A 21,481-nucleotide genomic window follows, 5' to 3' on the forward strand; every position below is an offset into this window, starting at 1 on the left:
AAGAAAGAAAGAATTATGAAGAAGAAGAGAGAAGCAAAGGAAAAAGAAGAAGGAGCGGGGCCCCGGGCGGTACCGCCGCCCGGCCGCGGCCGGAGGCTCCCGCCTTGGTACCGCCCTTGGTACCGGGAAGGGGGGGCGCCTCAGCAAACTTCCAGGGAGGTTGGAGCTCCCGGCGGTACCACGGCCGGTACCCCGGGCCGGAGGCTCCGGCCTCCCCCCCCCCCGGACCGCGCCCTCCTGGCCACGTGGCCGCCCCCGGCTGGCCTCGCGCGCGCGCCCAAGACCGGTAGTACCGGCCCAAACTCGCCGGTACTACCGGCCACCCCTCCCTAGCTCTCCAACGGCCGAATCAGCTGCCCTTTTTAAGGGCTTCTTCTCCATTGAGCTAGGGTTGCTCATTCCCCTTCTAAAAAAGAGATACACCATTGTTGAGCCACCAAGAACTTTAAATCCATCGGATCTCCTTCCTCAACCATCCAAATCCCTTGTGCTTTGGAGAATCGACGGAGAAGACCCCGATCTACATCCTCACCGAAGCGTTTTTCATTTCCCCCTCTTATGCTTGAGGGCCCCCTTGCTAGTGTTCCTCTTTGGATCCCTAGTGATTGTTGTTGATGTATGCTTGTTGATTTGTTGTGTTGTAACAGATTTGGGAGCCTCCAATTTGGTTGTGGATGTGTGCCCCAAGAACCTTGTAAAGGCCCGGTTTCCGCCTCAAGGAAATCCCTTAGTGGAAGTGGGCTAGGCCTTCGTGGCGTTGCTCACCGGAGATCCGAGTGAAGCCTTCGTGGCCGTTGGTTTGGCTTTCGTAGCAACCACACTCCTCCAAACGTAGACGTACCTTCTTGCAAAGGAAGGGAACTACGGGAATCATCTCCGTGTCATCGCGTGCTCCACTCTCGGTTACCTCTATCCCACTCTATCTCTTATATATTGCGTAGCTATATCTTGCCTAGTTGATAACCTTGTCATATAGGTAAATTCACTTAGTTGCATATCTAGAGAATTTACCTTTTGTGTCAAGCCTAAATTGAAAAAGAACTAAAAATTGGTTAGCACCTATTCACCCCCCCCCCTAGGTGCGGCATACGATCCTTTCAATTGGTATCGAGCCTCGGCTCTTATTTCGGGCTTAACCGCCTAAGAGTATGCCGGACGAGGAGTCCTCGGAAGGGGCCGCCAAGATGGTCTCCGTGGAAGACTTCAATTCGTTGAAGTCCTCCGTGGAAGCCCAAATGGAAAGCATGAAAAAGATGATTGCCGAGCTTTTGGCTCCGGCCCTTCCCAAGGCTCCTAGTGTAGAGGTTAAAGACACGGGTGTGTTACATGAGGGAGAGGCTTCGGACTTACCCTCATCTACCAAACCCGTGGAAGGTGATAACTTAAACACTATCAAATCCCCCATTGCATCTCCCAAGGGAACTAGTGAAAGTGAGAGCTACAATCGAGTACCTCCACCTTTCCAATCACCCGATATACCGGTTCCCATGCCTCATTTGAACATTAGGGGCGACCCACCTAAGTTTTCTATTGAGGATTTCGATACTTGGCAATTTGAGTTCCGCTCTCATGTTTGTAGTGCCTCCAATGAATTATGGAGAATCATCAAGGTGGGCTTCAAGCCATACAACCCCGACAATTTGACTAGAAGAGAAGCCATTGAGAGTCAACTCAACAACACCGCCTTGCACATGATTCAATCAAGTGTGGGGACAAAGGAATTGCATCGTGTCCGGAACTACACCACCGCCAAGGAAGCTTGGGATGGTTTGACCGCGAGTTGCATTGGAAGTGAGAGCACAAGGAGGAACAAGTATAATGCTCTCAAGAATAAAGCCGAAGGGTTCATGAGGCTTCCGGATGAAGATCATGAAGATATGTATGGAAGACTTCTCACCGTTGCCGATGCCTTCCGGCTCGTTGGTGCCACCCACATCAATGATTCTTGGATCAAGGAGAAGTACATTGAATGCATGATGCCATTTGTACCCATTGATGTCAAGACTCTTGTGGGAAGGGAATGCTATTCCTCTCTCACCTCTCAACAAGTTGTGCACGAGTTGCAAGCTCTCAAGGTGCTTGAGGAAACCTCTCATGATTCTCGCAATCGTGCTATTGGGATGGCAAAAGGTTCCAACCTTGCCTTGGTGGTCAACTCCGTTGAAGAAGTGGTTCCTCAAGAATCTTATAGAGCATCTTGGAGTATGACTTATCCGGAAGATTTGCAATGCCACTACCATGATCACATGGCCTTCCATGCAAAATCCTTTTGGGTTGATCCCTCCAAGGCCAAGGAAGACAACATCAAGAGGAACAACAAAAATGGGTTCACAAGCTTTGGTCCAAAGACAAGATCATGCTACAATTGTGATGACAAGCGCCACTTCATTGCCGAATGCCCCTATGAGAATAGAGAGCTTCATAATGGGAGGCTCATTCCCAAGGACAAGAGCAAAGACTCAAAGGGCAAATATTCAAAGCCCCCCAACAAGAAGTTCTACAACAACAAGACCAAGAAGGGCAAGAGGCCCTCAAGAGTTGTGCTAGTAACAAGGGAAGAATATTCTACCGATGAAGTTGAAAGTTCTAGTGGCGATGAAGATGAAGAAAGCTCAAAGGAATTAGCCGCCATCGTCACCACCAACACACCCTCATCATCTCTCTTTGAATCTCCCAATGAGAACCCTCAAATCAAGAATGCACATTGCTTCATGGCAAGGTCCTCCTTGGACACACCTATTGTGCTATCAACTCAAGAAGAGTATACCTCCGGAGATGATGATGTTGATGATGAAGAAGATGCCACCTCTAATGGATTGGTCGCGCTTGCCTCCCTTTCCACCAACTCTTCATCACCAAGTGAATCCCCCAATGAGGTCATTCATGTGGAGGAAGAAAGTTGCCTTATGGCTAAATCCTCCGAGGTATCATCCCCTAACCCCTCTATGCCTAACTTATCTAGCGATCTAGGGGTTGATGATGCTAGTCTAAAAGTGAAACAAGAAATGCTAGATTTTGATGATTTCATTCTTAACCTACAAGGTAACACTAAGAAGCATGTTTCTAACCTCATGGTTCGTTTAGCTCAACAAAGTGATATGCTTGAGAAAAAGGGTCAAATAGAGAGAGAAGACTCTCTTGAAATCCATGCTCTTAAAAATGCTCTTGAGGAAAGTCAAGAAACTATAGCTTCTCTTGAGGAGAGGCTAGAAACTCTTGAAGAGCCTCAAGATAAAATTAACAAGCTCACTAAAGCTAGAGATCTTGCTAGGGCTAAGTTTAAATTGCTTAAAAAGGAAAAGGCCCAATTTGAGGTTGATCATGAGAAACTTGTGAAAGATCTAGATGAACTAGACAAAGCTCACAAAGCTTTGAAGAGTGAATACACTCTCTTATCCAAGTCTTATGAGCAACTTCAAATTAGGCTTGCCTCATATGATGTGCCTAGCTCCTCTACTCCTTCATGTGATCATGCAAATGTTATTGAGGAAAATGCTAGGTTGAAAGATGAACTTGCTAGGACCTCCTCTCCCCAAAGTAAACTTTCGTTGGATGATCTTTTGAGTAAGCAAAGATCAAACAATGGGAAGGAGGGACTTGGTTTTAATTCCAAGGCTAAAAAGGCAAACAAGAAAAAGACCAAGCCCGCACATGAGAAAGCTAATGGTGAACCCCGAAAGGGCAACACCATTAATGATGATGGTGCGGGAATAGATAATCCTCACTATGTTCTCTTTAAAGATTATTATGGTGATGTTTATGCTAAGTATGTTGGTCCATATGATGGTTATGTTGCTTGGTCTATTTGGGTCCCAAAGACCCTTGTTGCTAACAAAAGAGGACCCATTGAAAAATGGGTACCTAAATCCAAGAATTGATCTCTTGTAGGACTATGCCGCCGGAGGTTCAAAATGGGTACTTGATAGTGGATGTACAAGTCATATGACCGGCGGCAAGAACCTCGTCAAGGAGTTGAGGCCTAATGTAAATGATATCACCGTCTCCTTTGGCGATAATTCTACATCCGAGGTATTGGGTTTTGGCAAGGTTGTGGTTGCACACAACATTACTCTTGTGGATGTCATGCTTGTCAAAACCCTTGGTTACAATTTGCTTTCTGTTTCCGCCCTTGGCAAGATGGGTTTCGCCGTCTTTATTGATAATGATATTGTGGTCCTCTTGTGGAGCAAGACTCTAAAAGTCGCATTCGTTGGGTATCGCGAACACAACTTGTATGTGGTGGACTTTTCGGGGACCACCACGTCAAGTGCGATGTGCCTATTCGGAAAGGCGGACGTGGGTTGGTTGTGGCATCGCCGCCTAGCCCATGTCAACATGAGAACTTTGCAAAGTCTTCACAAGGGGAACCATATTGTGGGACTAATGGAAAATGTGTCTTTTGCCAAAGATCGTGTTTGTAGGGCTTGTGTTGAAGGCAAAATGCATGACTCTCCGCATCCAAGCAAGACCATCATCTCTTCCAAGAGGATCTTGGAGCTCCTTCATGTGGATCTCTTTGGTCCCGTTACTCATGCAAGTCTTGGTGCGAAGAAACATTGCTTGGTGATTGTCGATGACTACTCAAGATACACTTGGGTCTACTTTCTCAAGACGAAAGATGAGACTCAACAAATATTCATTGACTTTGCTACCGAGGTGCAACGCCAACACAACCTCCTCATTATGGCAATAAGAAGTGACAACGGCTCCGAGTTCAAGAACTACACACTCAATGATTTTCTTAGTGATGAGGGGATTCGTCATCAATATTCCGCTGCTTACACCCCTCAACAAAATGGTGTTACGGAGAGGAAGAACCGGACTCTTATGGATATGGCAAGGTCTATGATGGCGGAGTATAAATCCCGCTATAACTTTTGGGCCGAAGCCATCTCCACCACTTGTCACTCCTCCAACCGGCTCTATCTCCGCAAGGGCTTGAACAAGACTCCATATGAAATACTCACCGGGAACAAGCCTAATATCTCATACTTCAAGGTGTTCGGGTGTAAGTGTTTCTACAAAATCAAAGGAGTTCGTTTGTCTAAATTTGCTCCTAAAGCTTTGGAGGGTATATTTGTTGGTTACGGTGCTGAATCTCACACTTATAGAATCTTTGATGTATCCTCCGGGATTATCATTGAATCTTGTAGTGTGAAGTTCGAAGAAAATGATGGCTCCCAAGTGGGGCAAGTTGATGTTTGTGCAGGTGATGAAATACCTCAAGATGCCATAGTAAGAATGGGTGTGGGATTTTTCCGCCCCATTGAGGGACACGGTGTGGCGTCTCGGGAAGGACTATGCTCTACCACGGTGGAGCCCTCATCTTCTCAACATCAACAAACCCCATCAAGTGAAGCAAATGATGCACCAACCCAAGAACAAGAACAAAACCCTCCCCCTTGTGTGCAAGATCAAGGACAAGATCAAGGACAAGATCAAGAACATGATCAACCAAGAATTCATGATGGTTCCGACGAGTATCCATTTGATATTTGCTCCACACCAAATGATGTCCTAGATCAAGCACATGATGTTGAGCACCCACAAGAGATTGTAGTTGCTCAAGTTGAAGGTCAAGACGGGGACCCAAATGATCAAGTTGATCAAGTGACACCTCCAAGGCCAAGAAGAACCAAGGAGGAGATCGAGGCCCGTCGTTTGGCAAGAAGAGAAAGGACCCTTGAAATTCGTGGACACACTCATGATAAGGTCCTAGGTGATGTTCGAGCAAAAGTCTCCACAAGAAGGCAATTGGCTAACTTTAGCAATCATCATGCCTATATCTCCGTAGTGGAACCCAAGAAAGTGTTTGAAGCCCTTGAAGATTCGGATTGGGTGGAAGCTATGCATGAGGAACTCAACAACTTCAAGCGCAACAAAGTGTGGACGTTAGTAGAGAAGCCAAAGGAGTGCCGCAATGTTATAGGCACTAAATGGATATTCAAGAACAAGCAAGATGAGTTTGGAAATATTGTGAGGAACAAGGCAAGATTGGTGGCTCAAGGTTTCTCTCAAGTTGAAGGGATTGACTTTGGAGAGACCTATGCTCTCGTGGCTCGCCTTGAGTCCATCCGTATCCTTCTTGCTTATGCATCGCATCATAACTTTAAGTTACAACAAATGGATGTGAAAAGTGCTTTTCTTAATGGTCCTTTGCATGAAGAGGTTTATGTTAAGCAACCCCCGGGGTTCGAGGATCTCAACTTTCCTAACCATGTCTACAAGCTTGATAAAGCACTTTATGGTCTCAAACAAGCTCCTAGAGCTTGGTATGAGCACCTTAAGGAATTGTTGGTAGACCGTGGGTTTGATGTTGGGCTAATCGACCCCACTCTTTTTACTAAGAGGGTCAATGGGGAGCTTTTCGTTTGCCAATTATATGTTGATGATATTATATTTGGCTCTACTAACAAAGCTTTCAATGATGAATTCTCAAAGCTTATGACCGATAGGTTTGAGATGTCTATGATGGGAGAGATGAAGTTTTTCCTTGGTTTTGAGATCAAGCAATTGAGAGAAGGAACCTTCATCAACCAAGCAAAATATCTCCAAGACATGCTCAAGAGGTTCAAGATGACCGAGTTGAAGGGTGTGGCCACTCCTATGGTTACCAAATGTCATCTTGCACTAGATCCCAATGGTAAAGAAGTGGATCAAAAGGTATATCGCTCCATGATTGGATCCTTGCTTTACCTTTGCGCATCTAGACCGGACATAGTGTTGAGTGTTGGTGTGTGTGCAAGGTATCAAGCTTCTCCTAAGGAGAGCCACATGATGGCTCTCAAAAGAATCTTTCGATATTTGGTTGATACCCCAAGATATGGTATTTGGTACCCCAAAGGCTCAAGTTTTATTCTCAATGGATATACCGATGCGGATTGGGCGGGTGACAAGGATGATAGGAAATCAACTTCCGGGGCTTGCCAATTCCTTGGTAGGTCCTTGGTGTGTTGGTCTTCTAAGAAGCAAAATTGCATATCTCTCTCCACCGCCGAAGCCGAATATGTTGCCGCCGCAAGTGGATGCACTCAATTGTTATGGATGAGGCAAACTTTAAAGGAATACGGTGTCATTTGTGACAAAGTGCCTCTATTATGTGACAATGAAAGTGCTATCAAGATTGCCTATAATCCGGTGCAACATTCAAGAACGAAGCATATTGAGATCCGGAATCATTTCATTAGGGATCATGTTGCCCGGGGTGATATTGAGCTTATCTATGTTCCTACCAAGGATCAACTTGCCGATATATTCACGAAGCCTCTTGATGAAGCAAGGTTCTCTTTTTTGAGGAATGAGCTAAATATCATCGATTCAAGGAGTATAGCTTGACCATCTTGCAAACACTCCTTCGTCTCAAAACTTGTTTTGGTTTAGATGTGGGCATGGAAATAGGGGGAGTGCGGTTTAAATTATTGAGCTATCCCTCCCCCCATAATGCCAACATTAAGAAATCATTCTCTTTATATCATATAATGATATGTGAGCTTCAATGATGAGTAGTGGTTTTTGGGCCCAAGATATATCTTCGCGGTGCCATGCCATAACACTCATATATGGTGGCCTAGGCCACCACACTCTTCTCTATGAAGAGTTGGAGTAATTTGGATCTTTATTGGACTTCATTTGCCTATCTTTTGTTTTTAGGGGAATTGGCTCAATGTTTGGTTTCTATTGATTTCCTCCTTGCAAACTTGAGTTCATATTACCTTACCCCTCTTTGTGTCCATCCTAAGCCATTCTCTCACCTCTAAAAACATTCTATATCTTGCACAAGCTCGTCTCAAAAATTGCATATCAAAATTGTGTTTAAAGAGAGTGTCTTTATAAAAAAAAGGGGAGGATTTTGTTTAAAACAGCCTGCAAAAAAAAGGGGAGGATTTTGTTTAAAACAGCCTACAAAAAAAAGGAGGATTTTGTTTAAAAACAGCCTACAAAAAAAAAAAAAAAAAAATCGGGGGCGGAGGCTGGCCGACCCGGGCCTGACCAGGCCGGTAGTACCGCCTGGGGCCTGGCCGGTACTACCGCCGGCCTCGGGCCGGTGCCTCCTTGTGCGGGCGGGTCGAGCCACGCTCCCCAACCCTCCCCACTCGCCCCTCCTCCCTCGCTCCCAATCTCATCAGCCCGCCCGCGCCCGCCCGGCTGCCTCCCTTGCTCCCCCGGCCACTCTCCGGCCATCTCCGGCCGGATCGGCTCCGTGGGAGCCTTCCCCCACCCCTCCTCCTCCATGGCTCCCGGTATTAGCCTCTCCCCCCATGTTTTTTTGCTCGCATTTTTGGCTCACATGTGTGGTGGTTAGTGGTTCTACATGCTTAGATTTTTGGCTAAATCTTACTCTTAGAGGTTGTATCTATTGCTGATCTATGCCCTCTAGTATGTAGCACCGTTAACCTCTACTTTGTAGCATTTTTTTTACCCATTGTGTGTGGCCTTATTTTTTTTCTCATCATGCATGTGTATTTTGGGTCAAAATTTTGTTAAGTTGAGATGAGCTTGTGCCCTTATCCCAAATTTCCCTCGGCTCGTTTCGTCTATTTCACAGTGCTAGTCGGAAGAGGAGAGGGGATCCGCCCCTTGAGGATGATTTTGTTGAACAAGATGAAGTGTTACCCCGTGCCACTACCGCGCGTGGTGCTTCTTTGGCAAATAAGAAGAAAGGGAAAAAGGCTATTGAGTCCTATGGCAGCGTCCGCCTTCATGCATACATGGCTATTCGCACCGCTAATCCCTATTTGGGGCCTCGGTCTTCTCGCACCCACAACCGCCACTTCTACACCGAGGTGCAAGAACGCATATTCAATGAAGTCTATCCTCCCAACAAGGTGAAGGTGGTTGATCAACGGTATATCAACACTGACCATTTGCAGAAGGATGCCTACTTTCATGAAGCTCTTGGTATTTGCGAGGAGTTTGGGTTGCTTCCCATTATGACTTTCCAATGCAACTATGATCCTTACCTTGTGACTCGCTTCTTCGCCACGCTTTATTTTCATGAGGATGATGCTCGCTCCATCACTTGATGACTCGTGATGTGGTACTCACTACCACTTGGAGCACATTTGGACAGATTCTTGGCTATCCTATTCCGGAAGATTGTGAACATGACACTGATAGTGGTTGGAGGTTTCATGGGCAGACTAATGCAAGCACCAAAGATGTTCTTGAGCCGCTCTATATGCCCGGTCGATGCAAGCTTGGATTCACTTCCGGTCTCAAACCTGTCTATGATATTATGCTTCGCATCTACCGTGAGACTGTTGCCGTCAAAGTGGGTAATGTTGATGAGATCCATTCTTTTGTCATTGACTTGATGCTTCAAACTCATCTCCGCAAGGGCAAGGGTGTGAAGATGGATGTCATGGATTGCCTGTGGAACCAGATTTTCCTGCGTATGGTTGAGAAGAGGTCTCCTGCCTTTGGTCCTTTCATCATGAAGCTTATTTCTGAGGTGTGGCGTCAGAAGTTTGAGGGTGCCATTCTGGAACCTTTTTCCACTCTCACTGTTCATAAACGCAAGAACCTTCTTATCAAAGATCATGAGCTCCTAGCTTCTACCTCAGCCCCTGCAGCTCCTTCTGCCTCAGCAGCACCTTCTGCCTCAGCACCTCCTCCAGCAGGTCCTGCAGATCCTCGCGCTGATCGCCGGTTTGCTCACATTAGACTCATTGATGGTTTTACTCCTCATATGGCCCTTGGGGGGCCTCCGGCTCACTCCGCATATGATCCCATGCTCGAGCCCTCTTGGTACACCAAACTCAAGATCAAGGTAAAGAAGACCTTCTGTCTCCAGCTGGATATTCGGGAGCGCATGTATGACGCCTATGTGGCGGAGAAGAAAGCTCGACGCCGTCGAAGAGCATCATGGCAAAGCTTGGTGTGGAAGTGTCTCCTCCAGGATCCGAAGAGAATATCCTTCCGAAGCCTCGGTGGATTTCTCGCTCATAGCCGAGTGGTCTGATGGCGAGGATGGTCCCTCCTATGATGTCGACTCCGATGTTGCCGAGGACTTCCTTGATGGCTAGGGACGGTAGCATCGCTCTTCAACCTTTTTGGCATCTTGATGTCAAAGGGGGAGAAGAGTTCTATTAGGTTCGGGATTTGCATGGGAAGTCACAAGCTTGCGTTTTCTTTGACTTTTTATGCTTGTGACTTATGGTTATCTATTGTTGAGAACTACTTATCTTGTTTTATGCACCTTATCTATGTGTGTGAGACATAGGGGCTATCTATTTATGTATGAGACATTACCTATATATCTATCTATGGTAAAGACTAAGTGAACTTCATGTGGTATGATCTCTAAACTCAACACTAGTCTTTACTCACATATGGTTGTCTCTCCTCTCTTCAAGTGATGAATTTATTTGCTTACTAAGCATCTTTGCACTTGTTGGTGATTCATATTTTCTTGAGTAGTTTGATCCTAGATTATGTGCCTATCCTTCATATGTTAATTCTATTAGATGCACATGTCTAGGGGGAGCCTTTTATGCATATCTTATATTTTCTCTGCTCATATACTCTCTTCTTTTACAAATCTTATGTTGTCATCAAGAAACCAAAAAGGGGGAGATTGAAAGATCATATCTCATTTTATATGTGTTTTGGTGTTGATGACAATGATGATATATGAACATTTCGGTTTATAAGATTTGTAGGTTATTACATTCTCTAGATGCTTAAAGTGTGAAGAGTATACAAGAAATGAGAAGAAGAAGAGAAAGAGATAAGAAAGAAGAAAGAAAGAATTATGAAGAAGAAGAGAGAAGCAAAGGAAAAAGAAGAAGGAGCGGGGGCCCTGGGCGGTACCGCCGGCCTGGCCACGGCCGGAGGCTCCGGCCTTGGTACCGCCCTTGGTACCGGGGAAGGGGGGGGCGCCTCAGCAAACTTCCAGGGAGGTTGGAGCTCCCGGCGGTACCACGGCCGGTACCCCGGGCCGGAGGCTCCGGCCCCCCCCCCCCGGACCGCGCCCTCCCGGCCACGTGGCCGCCCCCGGCCTGGCCCGCGCGCCCAAGACCGGTAGTACCGGCCCAAACTCGCCGGTACTACCGGCCACCCCTCCCGGCTCTCCAACGGCCGAATCAGCTGCCCCTTTTAAGGGCTTCTTCTCCATTGAGCTAGGGTTGCTCATTCCCCTTCTAAAAAGAGATACACCATTGTTGAGCCACCAAGAACTTTAAATCCATCGGATCTCCTTCCTCAACCATCCAAATCCCTTGTGCTTTGGAGAATCGACGGAGAAGACCCCGATCTACATCCTCACCGAAGCGTTTTCATTTCCCCCTCTTATGCTTGAGGGCCCCCTTGCTAGTGTTCCTCTTTGGATCCCTAGTGATTGTTGTTGATGTATGCTTGTTGATTTGTTGTGTTGTAACAGATTTGGGAGCCTCCAATTTGGTTGTGGATGTGTGCCCCAAGAACCTTGTAAAGGCCCGGTTTCCGCCTCAAGGAAATCCCTTAGTGGAAGTGGGCTAGGCCTTCGTGGCGTTGCTCACCGGAGATCCGAGTGAAGCCTTCGTGGCTGTTGGTTTGGCTTTCGTAGCAACCACACTCCTCCAAACGTAGACGTACCTTCTTGCAAAGGAAGGGAACTACGGGAATCATCTCCGTGTCATCGCGTGCTCCACTCTCGGTTACCTCTATCCCACTCTATCTCTTATATATTGCGTAGCTATATCTTGCCTAGTTGATAACCTTGTCATATAGGTAAATTCACTTAGTTGCATATCTAGAGAATTTACCTTTTGTGTCAAGCCTAAATTGAAAAAGAACTAAAAATTGGTTAGCACCTATTCACCCCCCCCTCTAGGTGCGGCATACGATCCTTTCAACTACACCAGGCAGAACGTGCTAGCAGCTGTGGATTTCGATATGAGGTTCACATATGTGCTTGCTGGGTGGGAGGGTTCAGCTCATGATGTGAGCATCCTGGCCGACAACTTGTCAAGACTTGATGGGTTGCAAATCCTTGAGGGTAAGTTCTACCTTGGAGATGCTGGATATGCATGCCGACCTGGTATTCTACTTCCCTTCAGGAAAACAAGGTACCACCTCAACGAGTTCTCTCCCAGGCACCGACCTTAGAATGCGAAAGAGTTGTTCAATTTGAGACACTCAAGCCTAGTCATCATTGAGAGGACCTTTGCTGCATTGAAGAACAGGTTCAAGGTCCTTGACCATAAACCATTCCACACTTTTGACACTTAAGTAAAGCTAGTCCTTGATTGCTGCATTCTTCACAACTGGATCCTAGATTGGGGCGAGGATGAGTTCTTCCAAGAGGTTGTCACTTTTGATGAAGCAGAGACTGGCCATGGCGTGGAGGCAATCGACAATGAAGCCTGGAAGGAGAAGAGGCAAGAGTGGGCAGGCGCAATGTGAAAAGCCAGAGGCAACACCACCATTTGAGAAGAAGAAGAGGAAGTGAAGAAGAAGAACTCCCCTTTAATCCCCTGTTTATCGAACCCCATTTTGATCCCCGTATGTTGAACTACCCCGTGATGATAAACTGTCATTCGTAGTAGCTAGGGAGCATCGTTATGAACTACCATTCATACTAACTAGAGCTGATTTCGTAAACTGCTAACTTCGTTAGTCTACAACTGTCATGAACTGAGATTTCTGTGTGATAGAAGGTAATAGCATGGTAAGGCTACCAGTTGTAGAGAAGAAGTGACCTTGTACATGTCTGTATGGTACCAAACAGTCGTAATCTTATCTTCATCGAAATTTGATGTTGGCTGCAGCCAAACAAATAAAAATAGTACTCCGATTCATATTAATTGACTTCAATATGGATGTATCTAGAACTAAAATGTGTCTAGATACATTCATATTAGAGTCAATTAATATGAACCGGAGGTAGTATTTTTTTATCCAAACCACGCAGCCCGACGTACCAAATAATACCTTGAACTACCCGTCAGATGGCCCAGCCTAGAGCCCTAGCAAAACCTTAATATGTAAGCCCATCCGTGCCATCTTTTGTTGCCCTTTTCTCTCTCGGCCCTGACACCGTCTCTCTCTCTCTAAACTCGCGCGCCCTCTGCAACTGCCAGGCACGCCGTCGGCAAGACGAAGCGAGGTGCGCAGAGCAAGAAGCCAAGAAGATGGCCGCCGTCGCCGACGGCGGCGTCTCCTCCTGCGGCAGCATCAACATGCGCCGCGTCGACCACCTCCTCCCGCTCCCGCTCCCCTGCGTCGTCGGCGAGCCCACCGCCGCCTCCCGCGTCTCGCCGGGCTCCTCCCCCGCGCGCTCCGACGGCGCCGCCGCCTTCTACGCCGCCGACGCCGAGCCCGACCCCGACCCCCAGCCCGAGGCGTCGGCCGGGAGGAGCACGCAGATGCTGCTCGCGATGGCCGCCATGGGCGCGCGCGGCGGGCCCTACGGCCGCCGCCCGGCTTCCTCCTACGGCAGCTGCGCCGCGTGGAGCGCCGGGTCCCTCACCGAGCACCGCCCGGCCTCCCCGTCCCCCATATGCAGCCCCGTCAGCAGCAAGGGCGGCGACGGCTGCCGGGACGGCGGGGAGCGCCAAGACGACAGCGACGGATCCTCGTTCGTCACGTCACGGGAGGTCAGTTTCCGTGGTCTCGCTGCTCTGCCGTGTTGTTCCTGCCAGGTTCTTGCTAGAAAGGGAGGTGATTCCAGGGTTCTTGGTTACTGATTTTGCCTGCCTGTGTTCTTGATTATTCGCTCTATAGCATGCGGTTCATGAATTCGGCTGGACTCCATCGATTCCTAAGATCATTCTTGCTGCGGAGGTGGTTTCTTGGTTGGAGCTGTTCAGTTTCTTGTATTGCTCCTGGGAACAAATGCCTCAGTTTCGGAGTATTGTGTAGAATGAAATTGGATTCTTGATTGATAGATCAATGTTACGGGAATTGATTGGAAATTCAAGAATAATTAACTGCCAATTAGGAAAGGCTGCACATTTGGGATCCGGGTTTGTTGCTAGGGTTCTTCCTTCCAGCATCTTGAAATGGACAAAAACTGGCGTAATCTTATCTCAGTCATATAACTGTTGCATTTTTTAACCATTGTATCAGCCAATCAGGTTAGAATGATTTGGTGTCTGATGCCATCCATCTAATACATCATGTTGCCAGTTTGGTACCCACCTACTTTTGCTTTGCACACATTATATCCTTCAAGCTCATAAGTAATTGGGAGTTGTTAATAAGCGAAACTACCTCAGGAGGAAGAGCAAGGGAGGGCACCAACCAGAGGAGATTTCATGAAGTTTGCTACACCACGAAACGTCAGACTACAGACACCCAGGCACCCTTCTCTGCTGGATCGCAGAGGTGCTGCCTTTTGCCTGCTTCCCTGTTGATAGATCAACCAATTCTTTTCCTTGCATGTCATGGTCACTTAGTTTACTTCAATGATGCAGTTGACGGTTCCAATCGAGGGCCTCCAAGATTCGTCCACAAGGCCACACCAGCTAGATTGATGCGCCGAGCTCGCTCCGCACGCAATTACCAGAGGCGGCGCATGGGATCAATTGATGCTGTCAATGAATGGAGATTGCCTAAAGTAAGTGAAGAGGAAGATGAGGCAATGGACCAAAAGGACTGGCAGGCAGATACTGTGTCGTCTCGTATATCCTCAGGTATTGGCCTAAATCTCTTGAGACCTGTTGATTCTTCAGCAAAACATGAATTGGGACAATTTTGTATGTTGCAGCTTGTGATTGGAACTTCGATGCCGAAGGTGCCTATGAGGGAGGCAATCACGGTGGTCATGCTTTTGACCTTTCAGACGGTGAGAATTGTCCAGCTGCAGTGCAAAGGATGGAGAGACGGGTCCGGGGCTCTGCAGTAAAACCAAAGGAAAATTTCGTCCATGCCAAGTTGGTTGCCTGGAAGGATGCACAGATTTCAAAGCTCATAGACAAGTAATCCATATCATCTCATCTTATGCGATTACCTCTTAACATTGCATTTATTTTTAGCAAATTATTCTGGACTTGCTCAGAATAATGAATTGTCATAGAACAAGAATAGTTGTATTAGCCAATAATGATGTGGAATCAAATGGCTTGGGAGTTGGACAGATGTAGCATAATAAGTTGTCGAAAATAAACATGTTGCTGTTACACTTCAATATACATTGAACAAAAAAGCTTGATCCATAACTGGTACTGATATGACTGTTTGTGAGGGGCAACTCTGATTTGTTGAAGTTTTGAACTTAACAAACTGACCTGCAGAATATCATCATGTTTAGTGTTGACGAGCAAAAATATTTGGATATGTTTATTCCAAGCACTTATGTTACTTATGTTATCTAGGCTGAAAATTAAAGAAGCAAACATCGATGTCTGGCAGAAGAATAAGATTGCACAGGCCAGGGAGAAAATGACAAACACTGAGGTATGCTTGGCAACTGCATTTGGTCTCCCCAAGAAAGACATCTTCAGTGTTCACTGCATTGAATATTTCCACTTATAGCACTGGACCAGTAGTTTTACATTCTGTTTGTGTTCTCAACTGTAAACAGATGAAGTTGGAAAAGAAGAGAGCTGAAGCAGGACAGAAGATGCAAAAGGCGATACGAAAAGCACAGAGGAAAGCTGATAAGAAGAAAGTCAAGGAGCAGGCAGCCACTGCCAATCGGATAGCTGGTGTTGAGAAAGCCTTGGAGAAGATGTCTAGGACAGGAAAGCTCCCTTGGTCACTGGCCTTCCTGTGATCCAGCTCTTCACTTGTGCTAGTTGCAGACAAGCAGATTGCAATAAGCTCTAACAGTGCCAGCACGGAAAGACTAAAGCTAAAGAAACCAGCAGTGTCAGATATCCAGAAAATTACCATATATGCTGTATATAATGTCGGTTTGTTATCCTAGCTAGGTTGATGGAAGTTTCAGGTCATTCAACACTTAATCAGCCCTTCAACGTTGATTCTTAGACATGACCAGAAGCAAACAGGGGCAGATTATAGTGTTTCTGTATCCATACTCTTGTTGTGGCCTAAATTCCTGTTCTTAGAAACAACATTCTTTTTCTCCCCATTTGGAGAGCATATATATACAGTTTCAGTCGAAAATTTCTCGCTGTTGGCTTGATGGGTATGGCTATAACATTTCACGTTTTCTATGTGTGATTCTCATTGTTTTGAAGTAGGTGCCGCTTGAGTAAGAGGTAGTTTTGCGTGTATCCAGCTATTTTATTGTCAGGAAAGGCAGGCAGGTATAGCTGCATTAGGTTTATATATTCAGAAGAAAAGAAGAAACTAGTCGTTGAGTATACAGTTAGTTCTTTTGCAATGGCATCGAAGAAACTAGTCTTCCTGCACATTTAACTTAGCAGATTAACAGTATTGAACACAGCATTTGTTTATTTCTTTTGTGATTTTTGGCGATATTTACGAGTTTTAGCATGGTACCCATTTTTCTGATAAATAAAGATTACAGTATCCAGTGTGTTGCTGCATTTGCTAAGAAAAATCCATTTGCATGACCCCAGAAGTTAATGAATGTTTTTAATTTAGGAAACATGCTCGTTGGCAGAATTAAGAGTTCTTCAAGGCTACGCCTACCTATTATGCACGTGAACGGGAAGATCAAACGTTCCAATCGCACTTTCAGACAGCGCTACCACTACAGTAGAGGTAGAAGGCAGTAGATTATTTAGCACTCTACTAAAAATGAGTCACCAAGGTTATACTACTCGGCAGAGTAGGACTTTGCAAAGCTCTCAATCATAACATCCGAGACAAACACCCCATGTGAGAACCACAGATCGCCCATATCACCCTGATAACGACCTAACTGCGCGTCGCTCTTTGGGGAACTGGTCGTCGTAGGCTAAGTATGGCATGCATACCCGTGCCATGATTGGAGTTCAACATTTCACTCTGTTCAACTCATAATGGATCCATCATCCTTACAAGGTTAGTGACAGAAGATAACGCACATCACATAACAGAATTCATGTCAACGGTAACTGGTCTTTCGTCTAAACGACCATATTGCTTCAGCAACTCTGCCTCTCCTATCTCCAGCCTAGAAAAAAACCTAGAAGCAAATGGTATACCAAAATATTGGTTACAAAAAAACAAGTCGTGGCAATCATGCATGTCGAATAGTATTGTAAGCAGTGTTGATTTTCTTTTAATATAAGCGCGGAAGTTTGTTTTCATACGCTGCATGTTACCTACCATACATTTTTCTCACTTATCAGGCGCATGTGGTGGCCGACTCAAACGACATGTCATAAAATATTGGAAAATAATTGCAGAATTCTCATGAATCATATGGATCGGATACTGTGGTATATATATATCACTTAGTTTAAGCTTAAACGGGTAAGACGTGGTTTTTCTCCAAGATTTAGCATAAACCAAATAAATGGTTTTCAATTGTGCGCGTGGCTGTCCAAGTCATTTGACAAGTGACCCGTGATGTCTGGGTGAAGAAAACTGATTAAATGAGGTTAAATATGGAAGAATGCACAGTAGATCGAGACAGGCTAAGCTCAAGTTCAATAACCTAATACCGGTGACGCCATTATATCGTAAGCAAATAAAAACTATATACTATGACCATAAAACAAAGAAAAATCATAGAGAGAGAGAGCAGGGCATTACTTTGGCATGTGAGGGTTCTCTTCTCCCAGCCTGTCAGTCGCACACATGTACGGTGAGATAAATAAACAACCACAGGTTTAAAAGTCTTGCAATTCAACTTGCACGCTTCACCACTGAGCTGTAGTGATGTACTCTCACACGTTGACATTGTCACCAAGTTTATGTTAACAAAGTATTACATGTGGGAGTACAATATTTTGATAGATAGTCTGATATACACACATTCCCACATCTAAGGCGTTTGCTCCGGTACAACCCCTCCCCTAAACTCAAAGCAAACTTAAATATAATGACGGCTGAGATTGCTTGATACCCCTTCGTTTAATATTAAACGGGTATACGTAGCCCTGTACAAAACACGTATGATCAAACTAAATTGTATACCGCATACGTATGTATATAATTATGTATGTACGTGGATTATTGGTGGAAATTCGTCAGCGCGGTGGCGGTCGTGGCCGTCGCGCGGGAGGAGCAACAAGGTGGTGATGGGCAGCCACGAGGCACCGTGAGGCGAAGTTGGACGACACGAGTCTCGGCAATATCTCGTAGGTCCGTATCGGTATGGTTGGGACGGCGTGCAGGCTAGACGGCGGCATGACGGCGCGACGAACGGTCGGATAGTCTGCCGCATACAGTCCGGTGAAATTCGGCCGGACTGTCCATCGCGTTGGGAACGAGATTAACCGGACTGTCTTGCGGTGCTTGCGTTGGACTGTCTTGTGGCGCCGGACTGTCTTGTGGGGTTCACGCCGGACAGTCTTGCGGCGCCGGACAGTCTTGCGGTGCCCGCCGGACAGTCTTGCGGCGACTGTATGCCTATACGTGGGAATACTGAGTTTTGGATTTGGGCTTGGATATGGGCCTAAATAATACCGGTTGGGTTTTGTTGAGTTTGGGGAGGGGGTTGTACTAGAGCAAGCCTCCACATCTAATAGTATGTTATTTCACCCTTCATAGCGAGGAGTAACTTATATTGGGTAGTAACTTATATGTGGTGGTATGCATTGTGTCATTTATTATGTTGTAGACTCATCTTGTTTTGGGGTGTGTGATGTTATGGTAACATAGCTAGTTACCACCTCACTCTCTTTCTTCATTCATTGACATGCCATTTCACCAAAACTTCTTGAGATATGTGATGTTACTAGCTATGTTAGAGCATCTCCACCGACAACCCCCAAATAGGCGCCGGCAGGGGCGCCGACACCTCCGTTTGGGGGACGCCGGCACAACATCCTTCATTTGGGGGAGCTGCTCCCACATCGGCGCCCCTAACCAGGCGGCCCCGATAGATTTTGAAATTTAAGTACAAATTTGCAACACAATATTCATACGTAGTTCGAACGAAATTTGTACAAATTTAACACGAATTCAAACTAAAATACTAAAAATAAACATCTAGCGGCGCGGGGAGTCGAAGGCGCTGAAGTCCAGTTCGTCACCGCTGGATGACCCGAAGGACCAGCTGTCGGCGTCGTCGGCCTCCTCCTCGTCGGCCTTCTCCTCCTTTGGCGCCGGCAGCTCGGATGGTCCGACGAGGTCGACGAAGTTGGCACCGTGGTCCCCGGCGAACCACACCGCCGCTTGCCGCGGGTCGATCGCGATGTGACGGTAGTCCTCGTCGACGGAGCGGCCGATGATGAAGCTCTGGGCGGGGAACTCCACCTCGTCGCCGTCACCACGGAGGGCCGCCTGCGCCTCGGCCGCCTGCGCCTCGGCCTCCTTCTCCCACCATTTCTTCTTCGCCGGCGGAAGTGGTGGCGAGGCGTCCTCCTCCTTGACGCGGGAGCGGCGGCCCGACCCCGTCGTCCGATGAACCGGAGCAGAGGAGGCGCGTCGCGTCGTCGCGGATGACGACGCCTCCGAAAGGATCCGCGGGCGCGGCCGAGCGCCCGATGGTGGACAATCCGGTGCGGGAGGTTCCGGACGCCGCGGTCCGTGCCGGCGCTCCCTGCGTGGTAGGTGGCGGCGCCATGGTCGCTGCCTGCGGGAAGTAGACCGACTCCCGTTGCTCGCGGAAGCGTGGACGGTAGCCGTACTCACGGAGCGTGGCGTCGACATCGCGGCCGTACCGCCAGGCACGGCGGCCGACGGTGTTGAAGCGGCCGCCCGAGGGATTGTCCGTCCGCGCGAGCTCGATGGCGCGCTCACTGCCGAAGCGTTGTTCCCAGGACGGGCTGTCGGGGACATTCTCCGGGAGGCTCCTCTCCTCCGGCGTCATCTCGGACCGCCGTTGCCTGGCGAAGGCCCGGGTTTGTGGTCCTCGCGGCGGTGGCGGCACGGCGAAGCCGCCATTGGAGACGTGACAGCCGTGCGTCAGCTTGTACTGCACTGGCACCGGGATGCAGTGCCAGTACATCACGTCGGCCTCGTCGTACAACAGCTGCGTCGAGCGGAGGATGCCGCCGCCGCTGCCGCCGGCCTGGTCGTTGTGCGCCATCACGTTCGCGTGCGGGTGGTGGTTCGCGCGGAGGTTGAGGACGAGGTCGGCTGGTGTGGTTTTAAGGAAGGCGGCAGACACGCATTGAAGGCGCGTGGGTAAGGTAGGTGGACGCCGCGTGGCCAGTCGCCACCCTCACCGTTTTGGTTTCAGTGCGGGAGGCCATTAACGCCGATGACCAACCTCCCCGCATCGTTTCCGATGCGAACCGCCGCGTCCCCTCGCTGACAAGGCGCCCCCATCCGCGAAAACCGTCGTTCCGCGAGACGCCGACGCGCCCTTGGCGAAGGGGTCGGCACGGGGTTGCCGGTGATTCTATTTGGCTACAAATTTGGCCAGCGTCATTTGGGGCGCGCTGGTGCGAGCCCATTTCCCCCCCGGCCCCCAAATTGCTATCGGGGCCTCTATCGGGGCCGCCGGTGGAGATGCTCTTACTCCCACTATGAGTAGTCTAAGCACAACTGTGCGTCTACCGTTTGGTAGTACTTTCCAGAAACTTGCTCAGAGTACTCATATTGGGAGTAACTAAGGTAGTAACATAGAGCTACATGCATTGCCAAATATGCAAATTGATGACATGGCATGATATTAAATGAAGAAAGAGATGGTTGTGGTAACTAGCTATGTTACCATAACATCACACTTTTCAAGATAAAATGAGTCTACAAGCTAATTAATATACTCATGCATGATACTACATCTAAGTTACTAGTATGCATTATGAAGGTAGTAACATAGAGTAGTGTCATATGCATGACACTACTATATGTTACTCCCCACTATGACTAGTATCAATGACATCGCTTCAGGATTTGTCTTGTCATTTCTTGCACCGCGTTCGCAGCTAGTCATATGCTCAGTTTACAAACTTCATCTTTCTGGAAAGTAGTCATAAAGAATGCAACAAGCAAGAACTAGCTTGACTTGGGCCTCGTAAGTGTGGAAGGTTTTCTGGTCAAGTACCTTAAATCTATTATTCAAAGTAGCAAATGCCCTCTCGATTGTGATTCTAAGGCAAGAGTGTTTGAGATTGAACAATTCTTTGGCATTCACTGGTATGTTTCCTAGAACTGAACTTGTTGAGATATGGTACCTTGTTTTCCTAAATAGTGTAGGATTCCATGTCGGCATGAATATCCAACATCTCCTAGATAGAACTTATGTCAACACCCGGATTTTTAAGTCCGAATGCCTATTATGTCATACATCGCAATCCCAGGAATATTGTTGTTGCGAGGCATAATAGTTAAGTATCACAGTCATCATTCATTACAAACCATAATGTCTTACAACTTGGAATCACATCCTCCATATTACACAAATAGTTGATCTATTGATCAACGAACAAACACAAGTTCATAGCGGAAGCGTAAGATACAAGGACTCTCTAGTCCACAGGCCAACGCTTGACGTCGGAAGACTCCTAGTTGTCGTAGGCGTCCTGCT

At 47.3% G+C, this 21,481-nt stretch overlaps 1 protein-coding gene across 1 annotated transcript; it reads left to right on the plus strand.

Annotated features, from left to right (window-relative positions):
* The first annotated feature begins 13,056 nt into the window (after positions 1-13,056).
* LOC124687463 lies at positions 13,057-15,995 on the plus strand. Its single transcript, XM_047221245.1, has 6 exons — positions 13,057-13,577; positions 14,199-14,307; positions 14,397-14,615; positions 14,690-14,900; positions 15,297-15,378; positions 15,506-15,995. The coding sequence occupies exons 1-6, from the start codon at positions 13,113-13,115 to the stop codon at positions 15,695-15,697; spliced, it is 1,278 nt and encodes a 425-aa protein (XP_047077201.1). The 5' UTR covers positions 13,057-13,112; the 3' UTR covers positions 15,698-15,995.
* Positions 15,996-21,481: the final 5,486 nt, after the last annotated feature.

Source organism: Lolium rigidum, chromosome 2, assembly GCF_022539505.1.
Source record: "Lolium rigidum isolate FL_2022 chromosome 2, APGP_CSIRO_Lrig_0.1, whole genome shotgun sequence".
NCBI lineage: Eukaryota > Viridiplantae > Streptophyta > Magnoliopsida > Poales > Poaceae > Lolium > Lolium rigidum.

Coding starts and splice junctions, on each gene's coding strand:
- LOC124687463 (XM_047221245.1), top strand. CDS start 13,113: ATGGCCGCCGTCGCCGACGGCGGCGTCTCCTCCTGCGGCAGCATCAAC. Junction 13,578..14,198: donor CGTTCGTCACGTCACGGGAG/GTCAGTTTCCGT, acceptor AAACTACCTCAG/GAGGAAGAGCAAGGGAGGGC. Junction 15,379..15,505: donor AGAAAATGACAAACACTGAG/GTATGCTTGGCA, acceptor AACTGTAAACAG/ATGAAGTTGGAAAAGAAGAG.